Here is a 26923-nt window from a genome sequence, read left to right as displayed (position 1 = left end):
ACAAAAAAAAGTTTCATGAGAAGAAGTGCTTCCATATGTTCAACAGGAAGAATTCTGTATGAATTTGATATTGGTAATAAAATCAAAAACAATCTTATAACATCTTGCTTTCAATACAATTTCACTGATCACATTTTGTAAGAATGTGTTACCAATAAGGTCTGAAACATCAGAAACAATATATGACTTTGAATTATCTTTTTGAAAATTGACTGAACATTCAAAATTATATGGCTTTCATAACTGAAGAGGGGTGTAGAAATTTTGCCTATTTTTCCATGTTACTCTCTTAACTGGTGCCATTTACTTAAACAAGTCGCAGAATCATTCTAAATACTGACAATTAACATGTACAATTGTGTATAAACTTTTATATTTTCAGTTCCACTACATATCAACTGGTAAAATATGAGACAATGTAACTGGTGCATGATGGAAGAAAAATTATCACTTGTTCAATATGCATAATACCCATATAAGGTGAGAAATCAGCGACTGAAATGGGTTAGTATATTTTCCCATTCATGCATACAGTGGTTCTTATAGTAGACCTAGGGGTAGAGTATAACATGTACCATGGCATTTTCTTTCTAGTCTGGTGCCAGTAGTTCTGCAGTGATTTCATATCACTAAAGTAACTACAAGTCATTCTTGTAAAACATGTTCAATACACAATGTATTCAAATGAACATATTTATTAGACCAAAGCCTATTTTTAGCAATTCTCTATTCCCAAGATCTACTTTTTACAGTTTTGCAATGCTGAACAAAAATGTTTGAATATCAACCTTTCTTTCATTCCAAAAATAAAACAGTTATTTTATAAGATCCTGGACTATTTTGCATTCTGTGTATATGACTAAATATATTATTAAAAGAGTATATACCTCAGTTATATGCTATGTTCGGCTTAAACTGAATTCCTACACTTCTGATATAATTAAGAAAGTTACCAATCTTCCTTAAATTGCATATGACAACAAAAAGTCTTTGGATGCCTTCTGACATCCCACTGCAAAAACAACTGTTGTTATTCATTGACATACACTCTGAACTTTCATCATCAGCACATTATGGTAAAGGTACAGCAGAACTATGAAACACATACCTGAGTCAGGCCTTGATTCCTGATTCATACTGGAGCTACTTTTCACTCTCTCTTTCGCTGTGCCTGTCCTCTATAAAATATTCAATATATACAAACTTCATCAGTGGCTGGGGAATTCAATGAGGTCTAGTTTGTATGATAACCTGAATGCGCATCCTCACATATAATTATTTTTAATGCTAAATATAGTAACTTTTTCATTTATGGAAATGTGGAGCAACTGGTAGAGTCATCGGGTGTTTTGCATGTGATGTACACATGAATAAAGCTGTAGGCTCAAGTCATGGCTAGGACTTTTCAATCTTCAAGTTATTTTAACCATGTCTCTGTCAGTTGTCGAGAACAACATTAGTGTATTGTTGTCACCTTTCATCCCTTTGATGAACAGTCAATGTTGTTTTATTATTAATGGAAAACCCATGAAATAGTCTAAAATAAAACTCTTACATCTACACAGTCAAAATCTGCACATATCTAACTTACAAAAAATAGTCTTAAAATCTACTGTTAACAAAGGTATACCTTTACAGGCTGTTTAGCACTTGATATTCTTGTTGCACTAGACTTGCGTCGTTTCTGACTTGGCTGTCCTGTTGGAGTTTTTGTTCCTTCTTCATTGCTCTCCTTCTTTGGAGGTTGGTAAAGTGGGGGTCTGGCTTGATCATCTATATATTTAAGAAACATTTCTCATAAAACAGTGGCATTTGACCTGCATTTACCTTATAATGTTACACGTGGGTTTTATACAATTGTGGTATAGAATGCAATTTTGAAGAGTAATCCTCAAATATGTCCAAGCTATCAAAACCCTTCCTGAATATCATTAAATTTAAGTGTTTTAGTCTTTCCATGTAAACCTACCTATATTTTCACTGATGATTTTTGACCCCCCCCCCCCCACCCCACAAAAAAAAAAACAAAAAAAAAAAGAAAATGTTCTTCCCTTTATTGACAATAGATGTCACATCAAAATCCTTATCAGCACATCTAAATGCTCTCTCAAATTAGCCTTTTTTTCCTTTATTTGCTGTTACTTCTGAGAAAAAAAACATTTTGGGGGGTTCAAAATTGGGGGTGGGGCAGAGTTGGGGAGGAAAGCACTTGCACCTATATATAGATATGTCTGATGATCTGTATGTCTGATGAGATATTCTGATGATATAGATATATGTCCGATGTTTGATGATCTAAAGATATATTTAAGATCTATAGGTATCTCTTTAAATATTCTTATGACCCAGAGTTATGCTTAAAGATTTATGAGGGTTGTTCAATAAATTTGTAGACTTGCTCAGTCTGATGATCTACAGGTAAGTCTGATTATCTATACTTAAGTCTGATGATCTGCAGGTTAGTCTGATGATCAACAGGTAAGTCTGATGATCTATAGAAAAATGTCTGATGATGTATAGGTAAGTCTGATGATCTACAGGTAAGTCTGACGATCTACAGGAAAATGTCTGATGATGTATAGACAAGTCTGATGATCTACAGGTAAGTCTGATGATCTACAGGTAAGTAAGTCTGATGATGTATAGATAAGTCTGATGATGTATAGATAAGTCTGATGATCTACAGTAAGTCTTATGATCTACAGGAAAAGTCTGATGATGTATAGATAAGTCTGATGACCTACAGTAAGTCTGATGATGTATAGATAAGTCCGATGATCTAAAGGTAAGTCTGATGATATACAGATAAGTCTGATGATATACAGATAAGTCTGATGATCTACAGTAAGTCTGATGATGTATAGATAAGTCTGATGATCTAAAGGTAAGTCTGATGATGTATAGATAAGTCTGATGACCTACAGTAAGTCTGATGATCTTCAGTAAGTCTGATAATGTATAGATAAGTCTGATGATCTACAGTAAGTCTGATGATGTATAGGTAAGTCCGATGATCTAAAGGTAAGCCTAATGATGTATAGATAAGTCTGATGATCTAAAGATAAGTCTGATGATGTATAGATAAGTCTGATGGTCTAAAGATAAGTCTGATGATGTATAGATAAGTCTGATGATCTAAAGGTAAGCCTAATGATGTATAGATAAGTCTGATGATCTAAAGGTAAGTCTGATGATGTACAGATAAGTCTGATGATCTAAAGATAAGTCTGATGATGTATAGGTAAGTCCGATGATCTAAAGGTAAGTCTGATGATGTATAGATAAGTCTGATGATCTAAAGGTAAGCCTAATGATGTATAGATAAGTCTGATGATCTACAGTAAGTCTGATGATGTATAGATAAGTCTAATGATCTAAAGGTAAGCCTAATGATGAATAGATAAGTCTGATGATCTACAGTAAGTCTGATGATGTATAGATAAGTCTGATGATCTAAAGATAAGTCTTATTATCTAAAGATAAGTCTGATGATGTATAGATAAGTCTGATGATCTAAAGGTAAGCCTAATGATGTATAGATAAGTCTGATGATCTAAAGGTAAGTCTGATGATGTATAGGTAAGTCTGATGATCTAAAGATAAGTCTGATGATGTATAGGTAAGTCCGATGATCTAAAGGTAAGCCTAATGATGTATAGATAAGTCTGATGATCTACAGTAAGTCTGATGATGTATAGATAAGTCTGATGATCTAAAGATAAGTCTGATGATGTATAGATAAGTCTGATGATCTAAAGATAAGTCTGATGATGTATAGATAAGTCTGATGATCTAAAGGTAAGCCTAATGATGTATAGATAAGTCTGATGATCTAAAGGTAAGTCTGATGATGTATAGGTAAGTCTGATGATCTAAAGATAAGTCTGATGATGTATAGGTAAGTCCGATGATCTAAAGGTAAGCCTAATGATGTATAGATAAGTCTGATGATCTACAGTAAGTCTGATGATGTATAGATAAGTCTGATGATCTACAGTAAGTCTGATGATGTATAGATAAGTCTGATGATCTAAAGATAAGTCTGATGATGTATAGATAAGTCTGATGATCTACAGTAAGTCTGATGATGTATAGATAAGTCTGATGATCTAAAGATAAGTCTGATGATGTATAGGTAAGTCTGATGATCTAAAGGTAAGTCTGATGATCTATAGGTAAGTCAGATGATCTATAGGTAAGTCTGATGATCTAAAGATAAGCCTAATGATGTATAGATAAGTCTGATGATCTACAGGTAAGTCTGATGATCTACAGGTAAGTCTGATGATCTACAGGTAAGTCTGATGATCATATGAAAGTGTGATGATATATGTGTGAGTTAACTTACATTCATCTTTTGCTGTTCTTTTCTTTGTTGCTTTGCTCTCAAATTTCCCCTCACTTGTCAATGCAACAATCTAAAATAATTTTTTCCATCTTAGTCTATCGTATACTAAGGACAGCCAAATGTTGTGTTATAAACATTACATATAAGGAGCCCCTGCAGCCTAAAGGTTAAGTATCATATTATTCTGAAAAACCTGGCAAATGCCTTTAACATGGAACTAAACATGTGTTTTTTCATGCCTGTTGTCAAAACTGTACATGCTGCCTATCTGCCAAATATCAAGTTAAGAAACTCAAAGGACTCAAACATCTTGAAAGTGGCTTACCAAGCAATAGTCAAGAGTTCAATAGGTTGGAACTTGTGGGCTAAGCCAACTGGACATACCATAATTATTCCCCTAAGTTAATGCCACCTAGTGCATTTCATATTGCAAATGGGGGGGGGGGGGTGTGTATACATAAGAGCCCTATTTTTAACAAGAAATATCAAGAATAAGCAACAGATTTAATAAAACAACATGGCCATGATGGCCCTAGAAAACTAACCTGAATTTCAGAGCTTTAACAGGTTAGAGTGGGTGCAACTTTGGAAAAGGACCATAATATGCTGCAGGTGTCATGTTCCAGAGGCAGCAAAAATTAATTACATAAATTAATGTGACAGATGACTAACACTAAACAGTTTTTCAGAACAAGAGCTGTCAGTTGACAGCGCACTCGACTATTCTCAGTGCTTGATAGTATAATATAAGCTATGAGTAAAACTTCAACATTACAATAAACATATTCTAAGTCAAAAAGGGGCCACAATTCAGTCAAAATGCTTGATAGAGTTGCCGCCTCCTTTTTACAGACTGGGGTCATGATGGTAAACAGGTATGTAAAATATCAAAGCAATATCTCAATGGACTTTGAAAATATTTGGGGTTGTACGCAAACTTTAACATTTGTGTGATGCTCACGCTAACGCTCACGCCCACGGCGGGGCAAGTAGGATAGCTCCCCTATTCTTCGAGCTAAAAATCACATACAGAGAAATGGATATGGCTGGGGATGTTTTAGAAGGTCTCTTTCAACTGGTTTTTATTTTACTTTAACGGTCCTTAAGAGGATCAAAGCCCCCACCCCCCATTAGCATAAAATTGGAAGAGGACCTTATATTGTTGCTAAAAACTAAGTTTGATGAAAATGCATCCAGCGATTCATGAGACATAGTTTAGAGGTATTCTATATTGAACTAGAGTGGCCTTGCAAAGGGTGTCAAGTACCTTTATTCTAACAAGTTTGGGAGACCTTATAATGATGCTATAAACCAAGCTTGATGCATACAGAGGTTCCTAAGAAGAATTTGTTTAAAGGTATTTCTATTTTAAGTTCTAGCAGCCCTACAAAAAGGAACAAGTCCCCATTTGAACAAAGTTGCTAGAAGACCTTATAATGATGGTACAGACCACTAATTTTAGCTCTTGCGGCCCCTGAAAGGTCCTAAGCTGAAACATTTGATCAAACTTGATAGAAGACCAAGGTGTGGATGTGGATGCAACTGCTGCTTCAAGTAGTCCAGCTGAAAGTTCATCACTGTAAAACAATCCTGACAAAACAGAGGTATGAGAATATTACTCATCCTTTCAAAAGTGTGAAAACTTGTATAGTATAGGATACTCACCACAAAATTATATTCTGTGTCTGGTACCAGTCTGCGTACTGGTAAGTTCAGATCATTTCCTGAGTAGATAATCTTGTCATTCATAATCACGTCATATCTGTTCAATCGTCCAAGAGGTACCTCAGGCGCAACCCATGACACATACAACTCATTCCTTCCAATCACATTTACATGGGGCTTAGAGGGAGCATGTGCACCTACAGAAACATATCAAACAAATTTCCTTACATGGTACTATTTTCACAATATCAAATTTTATTTGTTCTATTTCAAATCGACCTGTTTGTATGCAAGAGATTATCATAATTACAAGAAAGTCAACAAAGCCACAAAACCAGGTTTTCAACATCTGACATCCAACACTCTGAAATGAAATGCATAATAAATGAACTAAACAGAATGTTTAAATGCTGAAACAAAGCACTAAAATAGTTTAACCTTAACTTACACGGACATTACGAAATGTCATAAATAAGGCGGCTTTCGAAATATCGAAAATATCCATTATGAATACCTTGCAAACCCTTTACAAATATTGTATAACTTTAAAATATATTTGTTTAAGATAGTAAGCCCAGGTTGAAATCCAACAAGTAATGTCAGATGACTACTTGACTTTCACCTTGCTGCAGCAATGTCATTTTGCCTTTGCGACCAGTGCAGACCAAGATCAGCATGCATACCATGCAGTTTGATTAAGGTCGCATTAATCTGCACTATTTGTTATTTAGCAAGTAAATTTTCAGTGAAAACCCCTTTGAATAGCAAGTTGTACTGTCTAAATTGAATGATGGACCAGTCCATTTTAGAAATATAGCTGCATAAAGGTTAAACTTGTGATGGATAGACACACAAAGACAAAATCAATATAACTTCCAACATATGAATATACATAATATATCATACAGTGAAAATGTCTACATTGACATTTATGTAAAATATATAATAAACAGTAAATGCCTACCGATTTCTGAAGTTGTCCCTGTAGTACCTGCCTTCTCTCCTCGACCTTTTGCTGTAGTAGCACACACCTTAAACAGTCAACATCAACAATTTCTAGTTCTTACAGCAGAAACTACACTCAATAACTTGAGCATGGAGTAAAACCAAACCAATCATGGATGATAGACTGACAAGCTTCTTAAATTCAAGGTTTCGTCACAATATTTTATTCCTAACAGAAGTTACTAAGCAGACAAAATTTTCTATTTGTATTAACAGTGACCTTGACCAAAATGACCAGAATGCGTACCTCAAGTCTCCAAGAAAGTTACATATGTACAACTTGAAGACTGGTTTCAGAAAAGGAAATTTAACCTGTAAATAATGCACTACAGATACAAATATAAAGGCAAGCAATCCAACTGAAACTTGTATTGCCGCATTTCGCTCTAGCTATTAACAATTCTACCATGTTTTATTAAAATCCTTTTGACCATGTCTGAGATATGACTCCAAAAGGTCAGGGAATGAAATAAAACCCTAATGTTCTATATAAGGACCATAAATCTTTTTTTCAAACAATCTGACTAAAACTTGCAGGGTGGCATATCCTTATAGCAGTTAACATTTCTCCCATTTGGGTCTGCACAGACGGATGAACAATGCAAAAAAAAATACCCTTCTGCCTTTGGCAATGGATACTAATTACCTCAATATCATAATTGGTGTTAGCTGTGAGTCCAGTCAGTATTACACTGTTATCCATTGATTGCTGAACTTCTTTATCATCTGCAATGATAAAACAATTCAATACAGGACTAGAACTACATATGTAGCTGATCAACTTGCTGTGACGGATATAATAGGTTTATTATAACAGCAGTTTGATTGGGGATGCTGTGTTTGGCTCGGGCTGATTTGCCTGTGCGCGTATCTTCTTGTGATCCCGTATGGCAAAATCCAGGAAGGCTGAACACAACATTCCAGATCTAACTACTGTTATAATGACTCTTTTATAATATACTGCCATCTTTTTGCTTTTTTTTCTCTTTCTAGAAATATAATATATCAAAATGTTTGATATGTTAAATTATTCCAAATGTCTTAAAATCAGTATGCAATGAGTGGATCTCTTTAAACATGGAAAAGTATCTCAAAAACAAGTACACTGCATATTATATTTCACCACACTTTAAACCATATGTTTATTTACAGTTGTGAGAAGTTTCATTAAAATCTAAATGGTAGAAAAATTTCTATTCATGAAGATGTTATAAAAATTGTGATTTTCCTACAGATGCCCATTATGTCAAAAATTTTCAAATTATTTTAGCAAAAAATCAATCACACAACCATGTCTCATTTGCTGAATTTTCTAAGTCTATTCTGATGTTTAGAAAAATCAGGGTTCGATCTAATTCTTCATTGTAGAAAAATTTTGATCTGAAAGTGCAGAACTACCTGAAATTCCCCAAAAGTTGATGATGTATACTAAGTTTCATTTGAAATGGAAACTGAAGCTCAGTACAGAAGTAAGTTTGACAGACAGACAGTTCCAACACTATTCATCTTTGACACCACAGCATAAAGATCATACAGTAAGCCTAAAACTTGTCAAACCTTTCTATTTAACAAACTAAAAGTTCTCACAGCTTACTATGCTCAATTACCATTTCCTGGATTTGACCAGTACACGCAGCTCTGCTGGAATCGGACAAATGACACTCACACCCTATAAAACAGTCCCTCAGCATTGTCCCTAAAAGTACTATGTTTGAATGGAGTATTAAGAATAAAGTCATACCAACAAATATATAATATCCTTTGAGTGTGCCATTTATCTCTGCCGGAGGATCCCAGCCTATCTTGAGTTGAGTTATTGTAGCTCCTAAAATACGAACACTCTGTGGTGGTCCTGGAACTGTCAACAAATATACTTTCATGTAAGTAAATGTTACAGTAAGTACTAGAGCTACCAGAAGGAAGTACACTCAATGATGTCAATGCCTGATAAAGGAAAGTATCCAGCATATAGGATCTAAGTAACAAGAAGGCACCGCTCGCCTGCCTTAAATGGGTAAATGTTGCTTATAGTCCAGTTGGTGGTTTTAACATATCATACAGTGTATGAAAAGCACAAGTTCGTGATTTTACACATTCAAGGGTGTATAAGTATGCAATATATGGCCATATTTGCATTATCAATTAAGGGTGCAGGTATTATAATACAGTACACTTGAACATCAACAAATATTTTACAGCTGGTTACAATAAATGAGAGGGGCGGTGAGTATAAAATTACACTTTATGTAGCAAATTAAACTTTTGACAAAAATTATCACAGAAACTATTAAAGTTTTTCTTATACAGTCATGAGGCCCTTAGGCAGAGCCAATTTTGACCCCAGAGGCATGAGTTAAACAAACTTAGTTGTGTCTAACCTGTACACTATGGCAGTACTTACCAGATTCTTCAGTGATAAGGGAGACAACATCACTAAAAGGGCTCTCATCCCCCTCTGTGTAGGCACGTAGTTTGTAGATGTAGGGGGTATTTGGCTGAAGGCCAACCACTTCACATTCACACTGTTTTCCAGTGTACACACATTTTGTACCTGAAACAGTAATGTCACTATGAGGGTTATCATGCTCCTGAATTGCTCACCTGACATAACTTGTTTGACATTGAATATGCCATGACAAACTTTATCATGGAAGGCAAGATGGACTATGAAAAACTATTTGGTGCCACACTAGGTAAAAGCATCAAGTTGCAGGTAACTGGTTGTTTACAGCAAAACCGACAAAGTGCCTGTGTTCCTATTAATAAATGATCACTGATTTGCATCTATACAATCAAGACAAAATGGAATTGTTCTGTATTACTAGTTCCTTCACAGGGAATTTTGTTTTTTACGTAAGTTAGAATTCACTTACCATCAAATAGCTGATATCGCACTTGGAAACCACTTTTAGTGACTACAGGATCCCAGGTGACCTTGATCACACTACATGATATTGCTGAAACAAACAATATAGTTATGACAGCTAGATGTCACTGTACTGTTATATGTTACTTGTTGAAAATGCAAGTCTAAACTTTTTTATTATACCTCTGTTTTGTCTACAATGATAAAATCCCATTACCTGAGAAAAAGATATTTTGACTATCAAAACATTTTCAACCTTTCTGACACATGACCAAACGAAAGTGTCTGTCAGGTCATGTGACCACGCTGATATTTTGAATGTCATATAAGGGCAATTAACTGCTTCAAGTTTTAGCCATATGATTGCCTCCCTTGTAGTGACATATAGTAGTGATGTCACTATTCAATGTGTACACAGGCGATTACTGCACTAAAGATGAAACAGTTGAATTAAATTAATTAAAAACATTTTAAAACTTTTTATTTACTAAATTTTGTTCGGTATAATAAAATAAATATCATATGACAGCGTGTGTAACACTGATATTGTCAACCCTCGAAACAGAATGTCACCACTTAGCTTTTAACTCGGGGGACATTCTACCCTCGGGTTGACAATATAAATGTCACACAGGCTGCCATATGATATTTATATAATATTACCTTTGGTAGGAGTGAGTTATCTGGGGAGATGAAGTTGGGGTAGGGGGAATGAATACTACAGAACATCATCAAGAAACACAAGACAAAAGTTTTTCTTTTTCTTTTTTTTTGTGGGGAAGGGAGGGATGCGGGACACGATTAAATCCCCCCCCCCCCCACAAAAAACATGTTCAGACTTTCACCTTTAAGCAAAACATGCCACACAAACCTTAAAATGATTCTACATACAAACTTAAGATGAAGACACATCAAGTGGACTATAAGAAGAAGTCAGTGAAAGGTTTTCTATCTTTAGATCTAATGGCCCCAACCTGGGGCCAAGTGCCCCTATTTAAAAACAAGAGGGCCATGATTACCCTATATCACTCACCTGTTTTCATTGCACTTGAGGACAAGAAGGTCCTCAGAAAAAATATCTAAGTCCAAAGGACAGGAACAACAAAGGGAAGAAATTTAACCAAAAAGAAAAAAAAATCTTACAAGATGTAGATATGTTAAAATACACCTAAAAATTGGAAGTCCCATCCATGTTGTACCACAGAAAACTGGTCTCGTGTTTTCCCTACGGCCAATAATAAAAAAGTTACTAAAAATAAGCTAACGTAAAAGGGAAGTAATTAAAAAAAAAAAATATTGTAAGTGGACAAAAGAAGGATCTGCCAAATAAATCTGTTGACATAAATGAAATTTCAGATCAGTATCTTCATTAGTTATGGAGATATAACAATTTTAATTTGAAATAAAGGGAGGTAATTTGACATCAAAACAGTCCATATTATCTACCCTGATTGTCTCAGTCCAGCTAATAACAATAATGAAATTTCAAATAAGTCCTGTTAGTACTTACTGATGAAAATCCATTTTGATTACAATCAGGGGAGGTAATCAGATATAAAATAACTCTGGAACCTATGATTGGATCTGATTTGTCATGGAATCCAAGATTTATTGTTGTTGAAGACATTTTGAAAGTTTGTATCAAATAAAACCATAAATGAAGTCTCTATATGGCTGCAAAAGCCAAAATAGCCAATTTTGGACCTTTAAGGGGCCATAACTCTGGAACCTATGATGGAATCTGGCCAGTTGAAGAAACGAAGCAAGATCTTGTGGTGATACAAGTTGTGTGCAAGTTTGGTTAAAATAAAATCATAAATGAAGCTGCTATTGTGCAGACAAGATCAAAATAACTAATTCTGGCCCTTTCAGGGGCCATAACTCTGGAACCCATAAAGGAATCTGGCCAGTTCAAGAAAGGAACCAAGATCTTATGGTGATACAAGTTGTGTGCCAGTTTGGTAAAAATCAAATCATAAATAAAGCTGCTATTGTGCAGACAAGGTCAAAATAGCTAATTTTGGCCCTTTCAGGGGCCATAACTCTGGAACCCATAATGGGATCTGGCCAGTTCAAGAAAGGAACCGTGATCTTATGGTGATACAAGTTGTGTGCAAGTTTGGTTAAAATAAAATCATAAACGAAACCACTATTGTGCAGACACGAAATTGTTGACGCCAGACAGACTGACGACGGACGACGGACGAAGGGTGATCACAAAAGCTCACCTTGTCACTATGTGACAGGTGAGCTAAAAAAATATGATAGTGCCATTCACGTGGTCCATGAGGAGTTGTTTAAGGTTTTTTTTTATGATTACCTCTAATGGTCCTTAGGGGCAAAGTACCCCTATTTAAAGAAACAGCAGAGAAGACCCAAAATGATTCATATATATAGTTTGATAAAGATCCATCAAGCTGTTCATAAGGAGAATTATTTAACAGGTTTTTCTACTTTTAGGTATAGCAGCCCCCTAAAAGGGTCAAGTGCTCCCTACTTAACAAACCAGGGAGATGACCTAACATGATGCTACAGACCAAGTTTAATGAAGATCCACAAAACTATTCAATAGATTTTCAAGTTTTAGCTCTTCGAGCCCCTAAAATGGGCCAAATGCCTCATTTGTAAATCTTTGGAAGAGTAGCTTAACCATCAAGTTGTACATGAATAGAAATTATTTACATCTTTATTGTTAGTTCTGGTGGCCCCTAAAATGGACCAAGTGCCCCCATTTGAACAAAACCAGAGCTATCACTGAAGGTGATGAATGTAACCCCCGCATGCACTGACACAGTACATTGCAATTTGACGCGCACAAGATTGCGTTAGTCTGTGGACTGTACGTATATAGAATCTATGCATATAGTATAGTAACAAAACAAGAGGGCCAAGATGGCCCTAGGTCGCTCACCTAAGAAACACTCCATAACAGTGTAAAACATGTTTGACCTAGTGATTTCATGGAAACAAATATTCTGACCAATTTTCATTAAGATTGGACCAAAAAATTGGTCTCTTGCGATAAAACAAGCATTTTCTTAGATATGACCTAGTTTTTGACCCTAGATGACCCATGTTCAAACTCGACCTAGATTTTATCAAGGCAATCATTTTGACCAAAATTCATGAAGATCAACTGAAAAATACAGCCTCCGGTCACCGTGGCCTCAGAGTTTAAGCGTCGCTGATCGTAGTTCGATGTTCGAGCCCATGGGGACGTCTAGTCCGGGATTTTGTCATGGACCCTTTCGAATTGACCTAGTGATTTCATGGAAGCAATATCTGACCAATTTCATAAGATTACCGAAAAAATGCTTCTATCGCATAAACAAGCATTTTTCTTATGAAATGACCTAGTTTTTGACCTAGATGACCCATTTCAAAACCGACCTATTTTTATCAAGGCAATCACTTTGACCAAATTCATGAAGATCAATGAAAAATACACCTCTATCCATACAGAAGTTTTTTCTTTGATTTGACCAAGTGACCTAGTTTTTGACCTCAGATGACCCATATTCAAATTCGACCTAGATTTCATTAAGGCAATCAACCTGACCAAATTTCATAAATATCAACTGAAAAAAACAGCTTCTATCGCATACACAAGATTTTTCTTTAATTTGACCTAATGACCTACTTTTTGACCTCAGATAACCCATATTCAAAACCGACTTTTTTTATCAAGGCAATCACTCTGACCAAATTTCATGAAGATCAATTGAAAAATACATCCTCTATTGCATACACAATGTTTTTCTTCGAGTTGACCTAGTGACCTAGTTTTTGACCCCAGATGACCCATTTTCGAAATCAGCCTAGATTTTATCAAGGTAATCATTCTGGCTAAATTTCATGAAGATCAGTTGAAAAATACAGCCTCTATTGCATACACAAGGTTTTTCTTTGATTTGACCTAGTGACCTAGTTTTTGACCCCAGATGACCCATTTTCGAACTTGGTCTAAATTTCATCAAGGCAATCATTCTGACCAAAATTCATGAAGATCAATTGAAAATACAGCCTCTATCGCATACACAAGGTTTTTAGGTGATATGACCTAGTGACCTAGTTTTTTACCCCAGATGACCCATTTTCGAACTCGGCCTAGATTTCATCAAGGTAATCATTCTGACCAAAATTCATGAAGATCAATTGAAAAATACCGCCTCTATCGCATACACAAGGTTTTTCTTTGATTTGACCTAGTGACCTAGTTTTTGACCCGAGATGACCCATTTTCGAACTTGGCCTAGATTTCATCAAGGCAATCATTCTGACCAAAATTCATGAAGATCAATTGAAAAATACCGCCTCTATCGCATACACAAGGTTTTTCTTTGATTTGACCTAGTGACCTAGTTTTTGACCCGAGATGACCCATTTTCGAACTAGGCCTAGATTTCATCAAGGTTATCATTCTGACCAATATTCATGAAGAAGAATTGAAAAATACAGCCTCTATCGCATACACAAGGTTTTTCTTTGATTTGACCTAGTGACCTAGTTTTTGACCCGAGATGACCCATTTTCGAACTCGGCTTAGATTTCATCAAGGTTATCATTCTGACCAATATTCATGAAGATTAATTGAAAAATACCACCTCTATCGCATACACAAGGTTTTTCTTTGATTTGACCTAATGACCTAGTTTTTGACCCGAGATGACCCATTTTCGAACTCGGCCTAGATTTCATCAAAGTTATCATTCTGACCAATATTCATGAAGATTAAATGAAAAATACAGTCTCTATCGCATACACAAGGTTTTTCTTTGATTTGACCTAATGACCTAGTTTTTGACCCGAGATGACCCATTTTCGAACTCGGCCTAGATTTCATCAAGGTTATCATTCTGACCAATATTCATGAAGATTAATTGAAAAATACAGCCTCTATCGCATACACAAGCTAAATGTTGACAGACGACGGACGACAGACGACAGACGACGGACGACGGACGCCGGACATCGAGCGATCAGAAAAACTCACCTGAGCATTGCTCAGGTGAGCTAAAAAAAAGTCCAATAACTCTGCAGGATATTTTTCAGAAAGAACCTAACATGCACCATGCACAAGTAAGGTTGGTACTGATCACTTGTGTGGTTTCATTAAATTGTGTGCAATGGTTTGGGAGATTAGGAGTGAACAAGATTGCATATGCAGACTCAATGTATATAGTATAGTAACAAAAAACAAAGTCCCATAACTCTGCAGAATATTTATCTAAAAGAACGTAACATGCACCATGCACAACTAGGGTTGGTACTGATCACTTGTGTGAAGTTTCTTAAATTTTGTGCTAGTTTTTGGGAGATAAGGCGTGCACAAGACTGCATATGCAGACTGTATGTATATAGGATATTAACAAAAAAACAAAGTCCCATAACTCTGCAGGACTGTTTTCTGAAAGAACCTAACATGTATCATGCACATCTGGGATTACTACTGATCACTTCTTTAAGTTTCATTAAAATATGTGCATGGGTTCAGGAGATAAAGCGCGCACAAGATTGCACAAGATTGCGTCTACGGACAGACGGACAACCTGAAACCAGTATACCTCCCCTTTCAACTTTGTTGTTCGGGGTGTACAATAAAGAGAGGACCTAACAATGATGATACAGATCAAGTCTGATGAGGATCCATCATAAAACTTGATAGTGACCCGTGCCAGGATGCTGCTAAGCAAGAATGGTGTAAATCTGACCAACAGATTTAGAGAAGAAGTAAAAATGTTGATGCAGGACAATGAATGACGGATGATAGAAGCTGGACCATCCACCTTTACCAACAAAGTTCAGCTCAGCTAAAAAGACATTCATGTATTATCCTCTGTTTAATGCATCATCAAATTACCATAATTATCTATACAAGAGGGTCATAATGACCCTGGATTGCTCACTTGAGTAATATAAACTACATGTTTCAAATGTCAAACTGCTGCTACAATATTAAGAAAGTGGGTCATATTCATGGTCACTGAAAGTCAGTTTTAAATTGGTGTGCAAAACTGAATATGTCATCCAAATGTCAAGGCTGTATCTTTAAAAACCAGAAAATAGGTCAGTAGGTCAAGGTCACAGTCAAGTGACCCCCTACTTGGGGTCATCAGGTAATTATAATTAACAGTCTAGGAAATATGATCAGATAATATTTAGTATTTTTTCCTAATAACTCATATAACAAGTGACCATGGGGTGGGGCCTCCTTTTAACCCCAGGGCATAATTTGAACAATCTTGTTAGAGAACCACTAGGCAATGCTACATTCTGTGAAATCATTTAATTTCGTAGCCATGAAATTTTGTGGTTTTGGTCAAAATGGCAATTTCGTGGGGATATGAATTTGTGGATTTCAACTTTCGAACATATAACGAATGGTAATTTTACTTGTTTGTTGGGATTAAATTTCGTGGATTGACTCAACCACGAAAATTAGCCCCCTACGAATATTAATGATTTCACAGTACCAAATATCAAAGGCCTTGAACTTTCAGACAAGAAGATTTCTAAAGTTTTTTCCTATATATGTAGTAAGTAGAGTACTCACCAATAATGTTTGGAGGGCTAGGTTTAGGGAGACGTTTGAGTATTTCTAGAGTAATTATTGCTTCTTCTTTAAGATCTGCATTCACATCTTCTTTCACTTCAACACTCTGTGAACAGAACAGCGCAAGAACATGTTATTTATGCTATCATGTAGGCTACATCACAAATTAGATACTTACCCTAAACCCCATTAACTAAAGGGAAAAAACTGTTTATAGAATGTAAATTGGTGAGTGAACATGTCTGTCAACCTCAATCCTATCCAAGGTATGTCAATGCTATGGAAATGTCAACTATCTATGTTACCTGCAAAACAAGATAACACAGTCATATGACCTAAATTTTTTAATTTTTTTTTCTCATATTTCTAGGCATTTACCTCATACTTCGATGCATACACATATGGATAGCAGAGACTCCGCTCTTCCCATCAGTAGCTTTGTCAATATATTTAACCTTGTAAAATTCTATCTTACAGTCCAAAAAGCAAGTTTTAGGACCAGTAAGGGGTAATAACCATTGTCTATGGAAAGCAATATGTATTTCTCATATTAAAAGTGACAACATATTAATAGAATTTTTACTTACTTTTAGACTAGGAATTACATGGGGATGCTCCCGTAAACGAAGACAACCTTTGGGCTGACTAGCAAGTGTTCTTAAGGTCCTGAAAAAAAAAAGATTCACTTTAAACATTGCACTGATAATGAGATTTGGCAAAACATGGTAAATTCTATGCTTGTCTCTGTTAAAACACTCTTACGCTAAATGACTTCACGTTAACGTACGGTGATGTAAAGTTTTTGTTGCAACCAAGAAAGAGCGCTTCTATATTTTATCCACTGTTTTAGATTAAGGACATATTAGAAACAAAATAATTTATAGCAAGAGAGTGTTTTAACACTATTTATACACTCGGGCGGTAATACGTCATACAAATAATTTCGACTGTGCAATTATTACGCCCATCGTGCATAAATAGTGTTAAAACACTCTTTTGCTATAAATTATTTCTTAAATAAGGCTAAAGTGAAAGACTTAAAGTGAAAAAGAACATATCCCTTGTCAAAGTTAGTCTTGAGATGTTCATGGGAAGAAGCTGATAAAAGGTTTTTCTATTTTTACCTGTACATGCCTATAAAAGGGGTCAAGCAAATCCATCTCAACAGATTTTAGAGCGGACCTTATAATGATGATATAGGCCAAGTTTGATGGAGATCTATCAAGTAGTTCATGAGAATAAGTTGCTTAAAAATATTTCTAATTTTAGCTCCAGCTGGCCCTTAAAAGGAAAATAATCATTAACTGGTTATTTTTTCAAGTAATCAACCTCATGCCTGCTTCAATGCACATCTATTATTTGACAGCTTTGTAGTGCGCATAGCTCTCTCTCTCTCTCTATGTATATATAAGAAAATGTTATTAGTTCCCTTACATGACTCATACGGGTTGATTTAGTAGTTGTGGGGTACACAACTACTAAATCAAACCGTATGAGTCATGTAAGATGGGAACTCTATGACCTTATCTATAAACAGCTGAATCAAGCAAGTGATGCAAAACATTTTGTCTTCTCAACATAAAAGCTAAGGTAACATTTTTGCCCTTCTCAAAAAGCTATAAATATGTGCCTTAAAAATGAGGCCAGATAAACTGTGAACATACATTGCAGCAAACCAGCCTGTCTCTGCATCCTCAGCATTAAGTAGATTTGATAATGTACGTAGTATCTCTTCTGAATGGATATTGCTGAGCAAACGTGAGTGACCTTCACTATTTGTTGCTAGGCAACTGAGTGCAAAGCAAGCATTTTTACTGGCACCTGTATCATTGCAGCTTAACATCTTGGCCAGACAAGATATCTGAAGAACAAAAAACAGCATTTATATTAAGGTTATCAACAATCTTTAGTACGATTTTTCAAAAGGTAAGATAGATTGTCATTGTCTCATTTAGTATTTATCTACCTAATTATTTCAGCCTAAAAAAGGTACAAACATCTTCAACAATTATTTATATCCAGTGCATACAATGGCTTTTGTTGAACTTAAACACAGAAATATGATTTATTTGTACTTTCTCCTTGTATACTGATAAATATAATTTGGCTGATAATAATAAGACAAACTTTGAAATACAAACACTTGGAAACATTCTTGTGTGCATATAAACACTTGGAAACATCCCTGTGTGTATAAACATTTGTTTTATCTGTTATAACTAATTCTGGAGAACTTTAGAGCCTTTCTATCTAAAATTTGTCCATGATCTGCTTTATATGATTTAATGACATAGAAAAAAAAAGATTTTGTACAAATTCTAGTATTCCTACTTTAACCAAAAAAAAAACTACCATATCTCAATTTTCACGAAGCCGAATGAAAAATCACATCTCAAATGAGGGTAGTATTATTTCTTGTTAAATACTGGTTTTCACATACCATACGTTCACTATCAGTAAGCTGTAGGAGACGTTTTCTACCCTGGTCCATGTCACACAAACGACCAATTGCAAATGCTGCATTCATACCACGACCTTCAAAATACAGAAATAACCCATAAGCTATTAGCTTTCTACAGGCATGGTATTAAAAGACGATAATTTACATCAACTCTTACCTAATATTTACCCCATGCCAAACATAATCTGACCAAACCAAGAATGTTCTACTAATCGGTATGCCAACCAAATCTGCTCCATGTGCAACCTACTGGTCAAGTTATGAATGGACACTGTTTTCTCTTTAGTATCAGTGATTTTGACCCCTCCTTAGCATTGATATAAGCTTCCTTTAGCCTAAGATTTATTTGATTTCTCTTTATCCTATTAACTTAAGTTATTCAGTGAACACTATTTTTCTGTTGAGCAATCCATTCTGGCATCAATAAGTGGACAGGTTTACAATGTATACCCAGCAGACTACTCTTCTGCAAAAACATTCTATGACAGACTTCAATCTAACAAGGGGATTTTCATTTCCTGTTTGGTCCAGACATATGAGAAATATCACAGTAAAAGCACTTGATTGAATCATACTTAATATTTAAGAGTTTATCTGATTTTCTGAAATTTGGATGCTATCAAATCATTGAAAGAACGAGCTGTTTTACATGACAATTTTACAGCATATAAAATATATACATTATCCTTATAAATGCTTGTCAATTTCCTGATGAATGCTTGAATTCTGGATAAAAGATCACTGGCAATCATCCAATGAAGTGTGTGGACAGTAGGTCAAAGCATTTCTTAGTTTTTGAGCTGAAACCATTTTCAGTCATAAGGTCATTCTGACCTAGTACTTTGACCTCCTTACCCCTATAACAAGCGTGGTCATCCAGTGACCACAGGCAACCATCCTATGAAGTATGATGAATGTAAGCCAAAGCTCTTTAGTTATTAAGTGGAAATCATTTTCATTCAAAATACCACTGTGGCTTTGATCTTTGACCTACTGACCACAGGAAATAATCCTATGAAGTTCAATAACTGTATGCCATGGCATTCTTTATTTACTGGGCAGATACAGTTTTCAATCTCAAGGTAACTGTGACCTTGGCCGCCGACCTACTGAATCCCAAAACAACAGGTGCCATATACATCAGGCAATAAACCTATAATGCTTGGTTACCATATACTGAAGCTTTTTTCAGTTATAGATCAAAATCAATTTTTAGCTCAAGGTCACTGTGACCTTGCCCATTGACCTAGTGGACCCCAAAACAACTGCAGGCCTGGTATTCTTCAGTTAGCTATCAGAAACCACTTTTCAAATCAATGTCAACATGACCTTGACAATCAACCTGCAAACCACAGAAGGTCATTTGCCTGTTACAACTTTCCTGCCTACCAAGTTTGAGATTCCTGTGCCAAAGCTTCTTCACTTACTGATTTGAAACACAGGAGATAAATAGACAGGTGTTAACTCTGATTACTATCATGTTTTGAAATATTCCTAATTATATATACTGACCTGCTTCATCTATTCCAAGGGACAGTATAAGTTTAGATAATATATGCTGGGAGTGTTCATGCTCCAACATTCTGGTACAACCATACTCAGATATACTCAACCTGCAAAACAAAATCTTCCTTGTAAAATCTACAAACTTACGTCTATCCTAGCCAGTGCTACCACAGGTGAAAATTTGAGATATGGTGTTCGTGAGTGAAAGATATTTCAATCTTACATGTAAAACAAACAAATTTTCTTTTTATTTCATGTCCCTTACAGAAGCAAGCCTCTGTGGCGTACATGCTGCGTATTTGCTGTGTATATGCCGCGAACACAGTAGTACTCCAGAGGAGTACATTTTACATACACCGCATGCCGCGTACATGCCGCATACTATTTCGACGAGTATGTACGCAGGAGGTCACTAGTACACTTCAAGTACGCAGCACAGACTCTGAAAATTTAAGGAGTACACTGCATGTACGCAGGAGGGACTTGTACAAGAAAATAGTACACTGCATGTACACCGCAGATACTTTGAAATTTGTGCAGTACACTTCATATACGCGGGAAAGACTTGTACAATTTCTTTTGGCATTTATACTCAGTTTTTTTTTATAAGTTAAAGTCTGAAGTAAACTTTATATATGCGAGAGGGACTTGTTCATTTTCTTTTGGTGTTTATACTTTGAATTTTTTTAGGTAAAAGTCTGAAGTACACTTCATGCAGGAAGGATTTGTACATTTTTTTTTTTTTTTTGGAAGCAAGAACTTGATTTCCGAGTAACTTTTATCTTAATAGCATAGAATAGTTCAGATTACCGGTATTCTGAACAATGAAAATTTGCCATTTACTATTTGCAATGTTCATTTGTGAAGCTTACATCTTAGTGATTTCTGAGCTGCACCTTGCATGCAGTGTAAAAATATATTCTTTTTCATTTTGAATTAATCCTGGAGCTTTCTAACTTGGATAATTGAAAAGCCTTATTTGAACTTTGTTGCATTACATTTTGTAATACATGAAATAATTACCAAGATAATGCCTCAACAGCACCCTAATGAGAAGAATTAATAGCTCTCACTGTTATTTGAATACTCTTAAGCAAAACACCATTCTATCATGTTTTATAAAGGCTTTAATGCTCATTATGTTAACTCATTAAGGCCTCACCAGATTAAAAAGTTGTTCATCGGATTTGCCGCTCGTATATTTTCAGAACGTTTTTGGCTAATTGCGCTCGCCCCATTGGAAAAAATCAATCCAAAATTTTTTGGCGCGCTACTTTTTACGGACATAAAAGTGTATAAATGCTTATATAATTCCAGTCCTAGATTGTTCTCAGATGGATTTTAATCGAAATAAATACATACTATGCACACATCGTCTATAATAAATCATAACACTTATATTTAGTTGCATTAAAGTTGTTTCCCCTTGATGCAGTTACGCCATTTTCTTTAAAAGGGTCACCAAATTACATGCTACAAAAATTGATTTATTTCATTGAAAAGTGGATGAAGAAAAGCATACTAATTTATTTGATAACATCAATCTACATTATTTTGGTAAGGGTAAATACTTATTGATGCACGTCACTTATCTTTTTTCTGTTTTTTTCTGTCCAAATGCTCAGCATTTGCATACAAAAGTTGGTGGGGTAAGGAATTTACATTATCACAGCAGTTTTGCCACAAGAGTACACAGCATGTATGCAGCAGGAGTACACAGCATGTACGCCGCAGGACTTGGGCCAGGAGTACACAGCATGTACGCCGCAGGAGTACACAGCATGTACGCCACAGGAGTACACAGCATGTACGCCGCAGGGGTAGTACACCGCAGGCTCATTTGCATGTGAAAAGTGTATGTGCCCCATACATGCTGCGTACTATTTCCCGCATACTAAATTCCTCCAGCGTACATCCTGTGTACTATGTAGTCCACATCATGTACGCAGCAAGTAGTACGCGGCAGAGCTCATTTGCATGTCAAAAGTGTACTACAAACGTACTATCGGTGTATGTGCAGTGTATATCCTGCGTACTATCTAAAGCCCTTGATTTCAGTACACATCATGTACGCATCATATACGCTGTATGTACACAGCAAGAGTACGCAGCAGGCCTTTTTCTTCTGTAAGGGGTGTTAACTGAATTTATCCATTTTATAGTTTCTTACCAGTGAAACTACCAGATATATTTCACTCTTAAATTTCGATAATTCACTTAAAAACATACAATAATGGGATATGTTGCACTCTACAACTCCAATAAAACACTGTGCTGGAATTATACCAGTACTCGCTGTAATCTAAAATTCTTTTTCAAGAAAAGTTGCACAGTAATTATTTAAACAAATCATTGAAACCGATATCTTTTGCCAATACATCACATGTTTCAAAGATTTTTCATAAATATCATATGTAATAATGTTATTATTGTGCTGAAGCTGGTTCCTAATACTACAAGTCTCTCTCCTTCTTCCTTCTCCCTAAATCTGCTGGAGGGAGAGGTGACCCCTCAAAAAGGTGAAGGTTCACTTTTGCCCAAAAGTAGTACAAAAACTTAAAAGTTTGATGAAGATATATCAAGCAGTTTATGAGAAAATGTTGTTTAAAGATTTTACTATTTTTAGCTCTAATGACCCTAACAGGGGCCATGTACCCCCATTTGAACAAAATTGGGAGAGGACCTTACAATGATGCTACAGATCAAGTTTGGCAATGATTCAAGCAGTTCATGAGAAGAAGTCATGAAAATGTATTTCTATTTTTAGCTCTAGTGGATCCTAAAAGGGGCCATTAGCTCCCTTATTTAAACGAATTTGTGATAGGACTGTATGATGATACTACAGTTCAAGTTTGATGAAGATCCATCAAGCAGTTCATTAAAAGAAATTTTTTAAGAAGAGATGAAATGGACAATATTGTCACTGAGACAGACGAAAATGTGTAAACCATACACTTTAAATTTGGGGGTACAATGAGCAATGAAGAAGAGAAAATAAGTATAATAATATCTCCTTACCTGGCTAATACTAATGCAGCATTACTTGCAGTCCAGAGATTTTCTGAGTGTAGCAGGGCTGTTACATGGTCTAAGGTTTGTGGCAGACATTTTTCATTCAGTATCCATTCTCTGCCCTCATGACTTTCAGCCTAGCCAAAAAAGTAAAAATCATGAAAAATTCCTGGAATCATAGGTGCAAGACATTATCTGGAATAAGGCTTGAGAATACTCCCTAAAATAAACAAAATCTGAGTCCTCAAATGACCCTAAGTCGCTCACCTGAGGAGAACTTTAACCTTTAAACCTTTCTACTAATCAAGAATGGAGAATATCTATTAAGCAGTTCATCAAGGCCTAAAAATAACAGTAATATGTCTAGTGGTCCAACCAACCTTAAATTCTAACCACCAATAGTACTTGTTTAGCTTAGACAGACGACTTAATAGGGTGTAATTTGGTACTTCAAAATCATTAGAATATAGAGTTGAACCATTTTGGAAGAAGAAAGATAAATAATGCAATACAGTGAATCTCTAGCACAAAACTTGAGTAAAACACAAAATCAGTTATAGAAGACAAAGCAAGAACCAACCACAAACAACTACTACACATAAGAACTGCCATACGGTGTTAAAATGTGGAAAACATGCCTGTGAATAGTAATATATTGAACAATTTATTCAGCAAACACTACATTAATTACATAATGATGCTTCCAAAACAATTTTAAAAATAAACAATATCAAAAAACAAAAACACCACAATGTGGAGCAATATATGCCCAAAGGTATGACCTTTGACACCATCCATAAAAAAAAAAGCCAGAAAAGATTTATGCCATGTCAGAGAATCATTTTATTGACAGCCATTTAAGAATTTAAAGAATATATGAATAGTTTCACTTTCATTAAACTTATAACATTCCAGTAATTTCTTTGAATCAAACCATGTTAGCTATTATTTATTTTGTTTTGCATTACGATATTCTAAGAAAAGAAATAATAGCTAATAAAATTCTTAAATCACTGTCTATAAAATGTACCTTTATTTGTGTAGTAAAGATTTTATGCATTAGGTATTTAAGCTCTGTTTGACTTCAAAGAAATTCAAAAAGTGCCAAAACAGTTGCATCAGATATAGGTGAAATGAAAGATGTAAAAACAAAACCTTCCTGCTCCTGGCTTCGAACTCGATCCAGTCCACAAGAATGAAAATCCAACACTACCAATTGAGCTAAAGAAATAACTTTTAATTAGCTTGATGAAAAAGCTCTTTTAATGATATACCGTGAAATCATTAATATTCGTAGGTGACTAATTTTTGTGGATTTTGTGGTTGAGTGAATTCAAGAATTTAATCCCAATGAACAAATAAAATTCCAATTCATTTTATGTTCAAAAGTTGAAATCCACGAATTCATATCCCTATGAAATTGCCGTTTTGACCAAAACCACGAAATTCAATTCCCAGGAAATTAAATGATTTTACAGTAAGTATATATCTCTTTTTCCGAAATTATTTTCAATTTAAAGAGTCAAAGGTTAAAACACAAAACTTTTGATGTAATATCACCTGCTTGTTTAGACAATAGTGTCAGTGCAGTGTACATGTGTCACTGAAACGGACTATGTATTAATCAATCAGAGGTGCATCGAAAACAAAATGGTCAATCCAGAAACATCAATACCAAGTTTTATCAACTTTGGTCAAACATTTTCAGAGAAGTTTTTATTTAAAGGAAATGGCAGATGGACGGTGAGTGATCACAATTTTTTATCCAAAGGTCTTTTTGCTTAGGTATAACCCCAAAAGCAAGCTAGAGGAAGTTCTCGAGTTTGATCTGATTAATAGAAAACAATTATCTGCAAATATCTGACAACTCATAGCATCATACCAAAGTTCCCATTGTACCAGCTGCATTCATTACACTTTCAGAATCATCAAATGTTAACATGCGTGTCAGGTCTTGCAGAATTTTTTCACTCGAACCATGCTGTACCAAAGATAACACACGTGTACATCCAAATTCTGACTCTGCCAGGGTTCCCAGAATGTATGCAGCATTTCCAGCAACTCTGCTCAAAATTAAAAGTTCATGCAGTGACAACTGATTATAAAAGAACCTACATGTATGAAATTAATGGAAAGATATTTCATCAATGTATTCCAAAAATTAGCATAACATCCAATATATTTGGGTACTATCACATAAAAATATTATTGTGCTGCTTGCATCTTTTCATAGAAAATAGATAATAGCTGAGCGACAGATAAGTTTTTAAAATCATTTAGGCAAATATACAGCAGTGTTCCCACCATTTTTGGAGAGGATTTTTCACTCTTCAGGTGGGTAATCAGGGGTGAAAATTCAAAACTGAGAGCAAAAAAATGAGACTACTTTTAAAAAAAGTGCATGTCCCTATACTGCTTCATCTGAATGGAATTGGTAGCTGATAAGTAATATAGATCTGCGTAAATGTTTGGTCAAATCCATCCAAAAAAAACAACAAAAAACTTACAGACCGGACACAAAATCAGGAAGGACATTTGATAAAGGGAGATAATTCAAACAGTAGGAGGGGTAGATAACGATCATTGCACTTCTTCTGAATGTCCTATAACTGTGTTCTATTTGCATGCATTCCCTCGTTACGTCCTGGACAAGAACATTCGATAAAGGGAGATAACTCAAAAATGAAGGGGCAGAGTAGTTCTTGCACATAAGATTAAGACATCATCATGTCAAGTTGTTCATGGGAAGAAGTTGTTTAAAGGATACTTTTAGCTCTAGACCAAGACTGATGAGGATAATAGTCATTTATAGCTTTTTAGGTTAATTCATACATGTCATTTTTAACTGATATAATTTAATTGATGTATAAATATACATAGTTTTTCTTTTGCTTTGAAGTATACCTCTCCAGGTCTAGTGGTTAAGTGTTGGCCCATCAACCCAGGGGCCATTAGGTTGAGCCCCACTGGGGCACCGGGGCATGACCACACCCTCTCATATGACAATACTGGTTTCTGGCGGAATTGCAAGTGGTTCAAGTAAGTTTGAAACTTCCATCACAATCAGATTAAAATGAATTAGTATCTTATAAACTAACTGCAAGCACCTGTTCCTTAATTTGCACTTCTCATCAACAACTCTTACCTTGGCGTGTCATTACCAAGGAGTCGGACTAGGCCCCAGAGGAAATCTTCTGATCCTGAATGGCAAAGAAATGTATTAACAGTTCTCTCTTTGTCTGCATGAAGATCGTCTACCAACATTTCCAGAGCTGTGAACGACCTCTTGTCGTTGCACATCAACATGGAAAAGTAATCTTCTTTCTGCCATGAACATGGCATCTTCTATTATTTTACTGCAAATCTTCTGAGATTTTAAGGTTTGGCAAATACAGATGGCTTCAAACATTATTTTGAAAGTTGACAAAAGGGCATTTTCACTACATATTCTCACATGTTTACATTAATTTGGCGTCCTTGTAACCAAACATGGCAGACGAAACGTGA

At 35.4% G+C, this 26923-nt stretch overlaps 1 protein-coding gene across 5 annotated transcripts in view; it reads right to left on the bottom strand.

Moving 5' to 3' along the window:
• LOC123564877 (uncharacterized) overlaps window positions 1–26921 on the bottom strand; it is a 51613-nt gene extending 24692 nt beyond the window's left edge. For 4 of the 5 annotated variants that reach the window (XM_053525290.1, XM_053525291.1, XM_053525293.1 and 1 more), the window contains exons 1-17: window positions 26562–26921; window positions 25299–25479; window positions 23423–23553; window positions 20411–20511; window positions 18878–18972; window positions 18102–18298; window positions 17025–17103; window positions 16438–16543; window positions 9892–9975; window positions 9420–9569; window positions 8760–8876; window positions 7665–7744; window positions 6978–7044; window positions 6014–6210; window positions 4349–4418; window positions 1631–1773; window positions 1109–1178 (exon numbers count right to left, since the gene is read on the bottom strand). In XM_053525290.1, the coding sequence (XP_053381265.1) occupies window positions 1109–1178; window positions 1631–1773; window positions 4349–4418; window positions 6014–6210; window positions 6978–7044; window positions 7665–7744; window positions 8760–8876; window positions 9420–9569; window positions 9892–9975; window positions 16438–16543; window positions 17025–17103; window positions 18102–18298; window positions 18878–18972; window positions 20411–20511; window positions 23423–23553; window positions 25299–25479; window positions 26562–26758 (2065 nt within the window). In that variant the 5' untranslated portion in view covers window positions 26759–26921. The remainder of the gene's footprint in view (window positions 1–1108; window positions 1179–1630; window positions 1774–4348; window positions 4419–6013; window positions 6211–6977; window positions 7045–7664; window positions 7745–8759; window positions 8877–9419; window positions 9570–9891; window positions 9976–16437; window positions 16544–17024; window positions 17104–18101; window positions 18299–18877; window positions 18973–20410; window positions 20512–23422; window positions 23554–25298; window positions 25480–26561) is intronic. The other variant, XM_053525292.1, reaches the window with a different exon arrangement.
• Window positions 26922–26923: the final 2 nt, after the last annotated feature.

This window comes from Mercenaria mercenaria, chromosome 15 (assembly GCF_021730395.1).
Source record: "Mercenaria mercenaria strain notata chromosome 15, MADL_Memer_1, whole genome shotgun sequence".
NCBI classification, from domain to species: Eukaryota; Metazoa; Mollusca; class Bivalvia; order Venerida; family Veneridae; genus Mercenaria; species Mercenaria mercenaria.
This window is presented reverse-complemented; position numbering and strand designations above follow the sequence as displayed.